General features: G+C 40.9%; 1 protein-coding gene across 1 annotated transcript; it reads right to left on the bottom strand.

Annotated features, from left to right (window-relative positions):
* Positions 1–6109: 6109 nt before the first annotated feature.
* On the bottom strand, positions 6110–7045 carry LOC147709744 (olfactory receptor 2D3-like). The gene has a single exon (XM_086926088.1). The coding sequence runs from the start codon at positions 7043–7045 to the stop codon at positions 6110–6112; it is 936 nt and encodes a 311-aa protein (XP_086782214.1).
* Positions 7046–7524: the final 479 nt, after the last annotated feature.

Here is a 7524-nt window from a genome sequence, read left to right as displayed (position 1 = left end):
TACAATTTAAGATATGTTGTACCATTCACAAATGCTTGTACGGAACTGGCCCTAGGTATTTGACTGAAATCTTCCAACCCTATCAACCAGGAAGAACCCTAAGATCTGAAAATCAAGCTCTGCTACAGATCCCTAGGATCAAAAGAGAAAGACAAGGAGGTCGGGCCCTTGCATTTAGAGGTCCTACTTTATGGAAATCATTACCCCTTTTCCTAAGACAAAATTCCAATCTTGAAATGCTTGAAGACGTACTTGTTTCCTACCCAGCAATCCTAGATATGTCACACAAACTTTCTGTCCTTACTTATCTTCGGAACAACACAGCGCGGAGATATCTCCTTGGAGATCGAATTCCTGCGCTATATAAGAAATATAAATAATTAAATAAATAAATTCCGCATGATACAGCACCTCTCATGGCCAGAGGGTATGTCAATCAAGGATTTTATTGCAGACGAGGACACGGCGGTCTCTTACACCACAGTTGATGAGGCTTTGAGAATGGTAAAAAGTTTAGGAGATCATGCTGAGTTAGCCAAATGTGACATTCAGTCTGCGTTTTGATTGATCCCGATTCACCCCCTTGATTTTGAGCTCATGGGTATGCAGTTGAATGGCTATTTTTATTTTGACAAAGTCTTACCAATGGGGTGTGCAGTATCCTGTGCCCTCTTTGAGTTATTCAGTTCATTTTTACAGTGGGTTTTTCACCAAGAGTGCAGTGAAGGTAAGGTGTGTCATTACCTAGATGATTTTTTATTCATGGGGCAACCGCAGTCTAGGCATTGTGAGAAAGCTTTACAATGTTTTCAGAACATGGCCAAAACATTTGGGGTGCCGTTGGCACAAGACAAGATGGAGGGACCAAGTACACAGATTACGTTTCTGGGATTAGAAATAGATACTGTGGTGATGGTGGCAAGACATCCTAAGAAAAAATTGGAAGAAATTAAGTCATGTATTCAAGAGGCGCTACAGGCAGACAAATTACAGCTGAGGCAAGTGCAAAAGCTATTAGGATATTTGAATTTCGCATGCAGAGTGGTGAGGGCAGGCAGGACTTTCTGCAGGTTGTTAGGCATGGCTATGTCGGGAGCAACTCTGCCGCACCATAGAATCAGGCTAACCAAAAGTATAAAAGAGGACTTGAGAATTTGGTTATTGTTTCTTGAGGAGTTTAATGGCGTGTCTTTATTTTTCATTGAAGAGGGCATGAAATGGCAGGTGCAACTTTATTAAGATGCGTCCGGATCGAATGGATTCGGTATTTTTTGGGACGGGCGCTGGTGCGCGGAGGTGTGGCCAGAGGTGTGGAAGTAACTGGGTAGTAGTATAGCTTTTCTGGAGCTTTTTCCCCTTCTGGTAGCTCTGCAGGTATGGGGTCAGGAGCTTAGTAACAGAACGATCCTTTTCCACGTAGACAATATGTCAGTAGTTAAACTGCTAAATAGGCAGAAAGCAAGAGACAGAAGAGTGCTAGACCTTTTGAGGGCTTTCATGTTGTTGAGTCTGCGTCTGAACATAGTTTTCAGGGCAAAACACATACCAGGTATCAATAACACAATCGCTGATGCACTCTCTCGTTCCCAGTGGGACAGATTTCGTGGGCTGGCTCCACGAGCAGCAGTCAAGAAAACACCTGTGCCTCACAGCGTCTGGGCCCTAGAAGAATGAGGATCCTACAGCTGGTGGAGAATTCAATAGCGCCATCCACCCAACGGAGTTACATGCTGGCATGGCATGAATTTCTAAGTTATGTCAAGACTTTCAACATTGTATAAAGAGAAGAGATGTGTATCCCATTAATACTTGACTTTGTTTTAATATTAATTGATAAAGGGCTTTCGCATAACACCATAGCAGGAAAGTTAGCAGTGATTTCTTTTTACGGACAATTATATTGGGGACTGGATCCGAATAACAATGTGTTGGTGAAATTTTTTTGAAAGGTTTGCAGAGGGAGAAGGCTGCAATTCCATACACAAGAGCACCAATAACTTTTGATTTGTTACAGCAATTGCTGTGGTCGTTACCTGATTCCTGTTACAATTTTCATGAAATTGGGCTTTTTAGATTAGTTATGATATGGCTCTTCTTTGGAGCATTTAGAGTTTCTGAACTGTTAGGTTTGAAGAATGAATGTGGGCTATGTAGCAAAGATTTTTATTTGGAGGGTGACATGTTAAAAATATGGTTACACAAATCAAAAACGGATCAGATGGGGCAAGGAGTGTGGATACACCAAAATGTGACTCAAATACAAGGTTGTTGTCCAGTAATAGAGTGGAGGGATTTTCAGTCTTTTAAAGGTTTTCTGGGTGGGCCGATTTTTGTACATGAGTCAGGTGAAAAGCTTTCAAGCCACCAGCTGCTGGTGGTCATGAGACGTACGCTTTTATTATTAGGTTTAAATCCAATGAAATATGCAATGCATTCTTTTCGTATAGGGGCGGCATCAGAAGCAGCTTGTTTGGGGCTGGGTTGGAGTGTAATCAAGAGGATAGGAAGATGGAGTTCAAATTGCTGTGCCCGCTATGTGAAGAAATAAAAAAAAAACAAGACATGAGTTGTAAGCATAAGTTTATACGGTCGTTTTGAGTGTTTTAATAGAATGTTTTTCTTTCATACAGGTGACATTCGGGGTTTGCGTCCTGCCAAAAAACACATTTGGATCGTAGGACATTCATTTGTGAAGTGGGCTGCGATTTTTGCTGACAATCAAATCTATGGAAGGAATTTGGGCATCCCCAGCGCTGGACACGAACTTTACTGGTGCGGTAAAGGGGGCATGCGCTGGGAGAATTTGTTTCCTTTATTAGCAAAGATCAGGTATGACTGAGGTGGCCCTGACATGTTAATAGTCCACCTTGGGAAAATGACCTGGTGGCATTATCGGGTTTAAGTTTGATCGAAGCCATGCAGTTAGATTTAGCTGTAATCTCCAACAATTGGTTAGGGAACAGTTTAGTGTGGACCGAATTTGTTTTTAGACAACCGTGGAGGAATGCAAGGAGCCACAGTGCTATGGAAAAAGCAAGGAAAAAATTAAACAGGGCTATGAAGATTTTCTGTGTGGGATTGGGGATTCGGACCATCGCACACGACAGCATCACTGGCAAGGAAGGTCATTCGTTTAGAGAAGACGGTGTCCACCTAACCCAATTTGGGATGGCTTATTACATACTCGAAATAAGAGACATGTTATCGAAGGTTTTGAAAGTGGATTTGTGGGTATCTTCTGCAAGGGAATAATAAAAAATAACAATATCGAAACAAAACAAGAAAGATAAGAAAGGTTTTTGGTTTTGGGTGGGGTCAGGAAAAATCCATGGTTTTTCCTGAGTGGCGGAATAGGGGGAGGTCAAGGTCTAGAGCAGACTTGATCGTCTTTCATGAGGGAGGGTGGTGGGAGGTACATGATGGGGGAAAAGAAAAGAAAAGATGGAAAGTGAAAGATTTTGAAACATGGGGTGAATTCAAGAAAACAAAGTTATGTTGGTTTTGGATCAATACAGTTATAAACAAATAAGTTCATGAATAAATGATATGGTTTTGGTACAATATGCAAATTCTATGGTTCTGAAGATAAGTGAAAAATGTAAGTGGTTGTAGGTTTTATGGATAATAATGAAATTGCCTGATCTTACGAATAAAGTGGCCTTTTATGCTACCAGTGATGTTTGTCTCATTGCATGGGTCTGGATTATTTTGGGCGATGGGATCCTCGGGGGAGCGAGCGCAGCAGTCTCCCCCTGTGGATTTTCGCCCGAATGGGCAAACCCAGAGCGATGACGCGTTAGAGCAGGGCAGCACGCGCTAGGGAGCTGCGTTGGCGTTAGGCAGGGGAGAGGCGCCATTTTATGTTCCAGTCTTAGGAGGTAGGAGCGTTTTAGGCGAGGCCCGCCCACCCACCCCTTGGACACAAGATATTAAATAAATGTGTTTATGATGGTAATAAACTATCGTCTGATTAAGCAGAGCTGTTATACCTGCAATATGCCACTGTACGACCGGCGATTGATTTGTATCCTATATCTTGGTACAGCGGAATAGGGGGAGGTCAAGGTCTAGAGCGGACTTGATCATCCTTCATGAGAGAGGGTGGTGGGAGGTACAGTATGGGGGAAAAGAAAAGATGGAAAGTGAAAGATTTTGAAACATTGGGTGAATTAAAGAAAACAAAGTTATATTGGTTTTGGATCAATACAGTTATAAACAAATAAGTTCATAAATAAATGATATGGTTTTGGTACAATATGCAAATGCTATGGTTCTGAAGATAAGTGATAAATATAAGTGTGTGTAGGTTTTATGGATATTTATGAAATTGCCTGATCTTTCGATTAAAGTGGCCTTTTATGCTACCTGTGATGTTTGTCTCATTGCATGGGTCTGGATTATTTTGGGCGAACAAGCTGCGGTGAGGCTTAACGCTGGGTTTAGCAAATCCTCATCATCCCACTACCAGAAAGTGATCAGAGGCGTCCAGAGTCATCATAAGAGGGGAGACCCAGCAGAGCGTCTCCGCGACCGTGTCAGTCGGTCGCCATCTTGCCTCAGGTTTAGGCATGATTTTTCTCGATGCAATCTTTACATTTCATGATGCTTGAATTATATCATTAATTCTAGTGGGTCTGCTTTCATTGCATATTGACTATCTGGAAAGGGGCGGGATGGGTGTAGGGCCAGTAGGTGTTTGGGTTTGTTATGCTCTTAAATAGAAAAAACAGCACTCATTGCTGACCAGTTGCATAATATAAATTCTGAATTGTCTATGCTGACAACCTGTCTCTATCTGTGCAACTGTTACTGTGAATAGAAATGAGTAATCGAAAGTGCCAATAAAAATACATAAAACAACAATGATACAATATAACTATTAGCCAGCCCTCTTAGTAAGCGGTACAATTACTGCAAAGCACTTTCAGGTCAATGTAAAATGTAAATGATGACCATTATAAATACACTCCTGGAAATAAGTCCTTAATATTTCTTTTCAATATTCAGAAAATGAATTATTTGGGTTGATGTGACCAAAGAGCTCCATAGAGAATACAGTTTTAATGATAAAGGTTTGAGTTGGTTATAATATGAAACCCTGGGAAATTCCAAACATTATGAAATAATTCAGAGTAGGAATACTATTAAAAGAGACTATTTTCTTATGCTTTCCAAAGGTTTCACGAAAAAGGTGTTTTCTGAATCTTAGGAAGACCAGACACATGCAATGCATCTTGACAGATCCCTGCTTAAGCCAAATATGACTGACAAACATTCCAGAAACCCCACAAGCAAGGAGTGCTGGAACCTCCACTGATGGCCCTGGGGAAACTCACCATGCCTAACATGATTTAGGCATGGTATCAGTAATACCATACTGATGATGCTTTCAATAAGTAGTTCATTTATGTTTTTGGGGAGTATTATTTAGCGTGATTATGACTCATCAGGGCATCAGAATGGTGTACATATAGCAGTCCACAAGTGCATATAACAGGCAAGAATGTATAAGCAAGGAGTATTACAAATACAATAAATCCATCAGCCAGGGAGATTCAAGAACCTGAGATGTCCCCAGGAAAATTGTCAAACAGAATGACTTGAAGACTATTAGTGTAGGAATCTATCAATCAGAAGCATTTTCACTTCTTTCTTTGAGGAGGTAGTCGAGGGGTTTGTCCTACTAACCGGAGGCAGTGTGTTCCCTATTGGTGGAAACTCTGGATCATTAGGTTTGTTTTCATTTTCATCTGCACATTATGCATGCACTGTCCATTAAAGGCACTGCACCAGAATGCAGCTGCCTTTGTAAATGCAAAGGTGTAATTTGAAATATACATTTGTGTTTTAAAATACTTATTTGGCATTATGGGTCCAATCTGTACCCTCATGAGCCTCAAGAAAAAGGTGGTTGTCAAGTCCTTGTGGCTGGTAAGGGTATTTATCAATACTTCACAACTGTCCCTGTGGTGGCAATGAACTCATTGCCTGAAGGACCTGTCCCACTAATGAGATGACCCTTCTACCTCCAATGGGCATGTGCCACTGTATAAAATGACCTAGAGAAGGAAAGAGAAGAATTTTAACCCACCATAAAAATGTACTGCATTTATTCATTCAAAATGTTTCTCTGTATAATTTTCTGCAGGGCCATCTTCACATCTTTGTTTCTCAAACTGTAGATCATTGGGTTCAGCATTGGGGGACTGACAGTATAAAATACAGAGACCATTTTATCATGGCTATCAGAGTTTTTTGAAGTTGGTTTCATGTACATGGAGAGGGCGGTGCTGTAGAACATGGTGACAACAATCAGATGAGAGGCGCAGGTGGAGAAGGCTTTGTACCTGCCTTCCGCAGAGCGGATTCTCACAATGGTGATGATGATGCGGGTGTAGGAGAGGAGGGTAAAAATACACGGAAACACAAGCACATATGTTGCAGAAGAGAAAATCACCATCTCTGCGAAAAAGGTGTCCCCACAGGAGATTTTAAGAAAAGCTGTGGCTTCACAAATGAAATGGTCAATAACATTGCGCCCACATAGAGGCAGCCGCAGTGCCACAATTGTAATAATGAGAGCAATGAGACTGTCACTAATCCAGCAGAATATCACCATTGAGAGACAGACAGAATTACTCATAATGACTGTATAACGCAAGGGAAGGGTGATAGCCACATACCGGTCATAAGCCATGACTGCTAGGAGCAAACCTTCTGTACAACCCAGGAGAAGGTTGACACACATTTGGACGGCACAAGCAAAGAAGCTTATGTGCTTCCTCCCAAGGAGTTGGACCAGCATGTTGGGAACAGTCACTGATGAGTAGCAGATGTCTATGAAGGAGAGGTTACCCAAGAAGAAGTACATTGGAGTATGAAGCTTTTGATCATAGACACATGCTGTGAGCAGGATAGCATTTCCAAACAGAGTGGCCACATATATAGCTAAGAATAATACAAAGAGAACAGTCTCTATTTTGGGGTTCTCTGAAAGTCCCAGCAGTAGGAATTCAGTCACCAGGGTTCCATTCCTCTTCTCCATGTAGTTGCCTCCTTTGTGTCTGTAGAAATATTAGTAAAAATAGATGATGTATTAGTGTTCTAAGTGATACTTTCACATAATGGCTCTATATGGGAGATACATAAGCATTGCTGCACAAACTCTGTGTAGTCTTGTTCAAAGCTTTGCTAGCATCATAAAATGCATGTGTTACAAAGAATTTAAAAGAATGCAATGAAACAATCTCATGAAAGTGTTTGGAGAAAGAATTTTCTGTAAAAACACTTTACAGCGGGAATACTCTAGCAACAAAAGTCTAAGCAAGAACATTATTTCAAAGTACACAAACTTGCTAAAGTTATTGGAGTTTCTCAATTTTGCAAATCTTTACAGGGAAGATTAGTTTCTTGAGGATCCAAAATACCTGATTCACTAAGGCAAACTCACACAGGTAGAGTTAGACCAAATGTCTAACTTTACTAATTTTCAATATATTCACAAATTAACTTACAAGAAAGTTA

This window comes from Lissotriton vulgaris, chromosome 6, assembly GCF_964263255.1.
Source record: "Lissotriton vulgaris chromosome 6, aLisVul1.2, whole genome shotgun sequence".
NCBI classification, from domain to species: Eukaryota; Metazoa; Chordata; class Amphibia; order Caudata; family Salamandridae; genus Lissotriton; species Lissotriton vulgaris.
Note: the sequence above shows the minus strand (reverse complement) of the source record. Positions and strands in the feature narration are given on the sequence as shown.

Coding starts and splice junctions, on each gene's coding strand:
- LOC147709744 (XM_086926088.1), bottom strand. CDS start 7,045: ATGGAGAAGAGGAATGGAACCCTGGTGACTGAATTCCTACTGCTGGGA.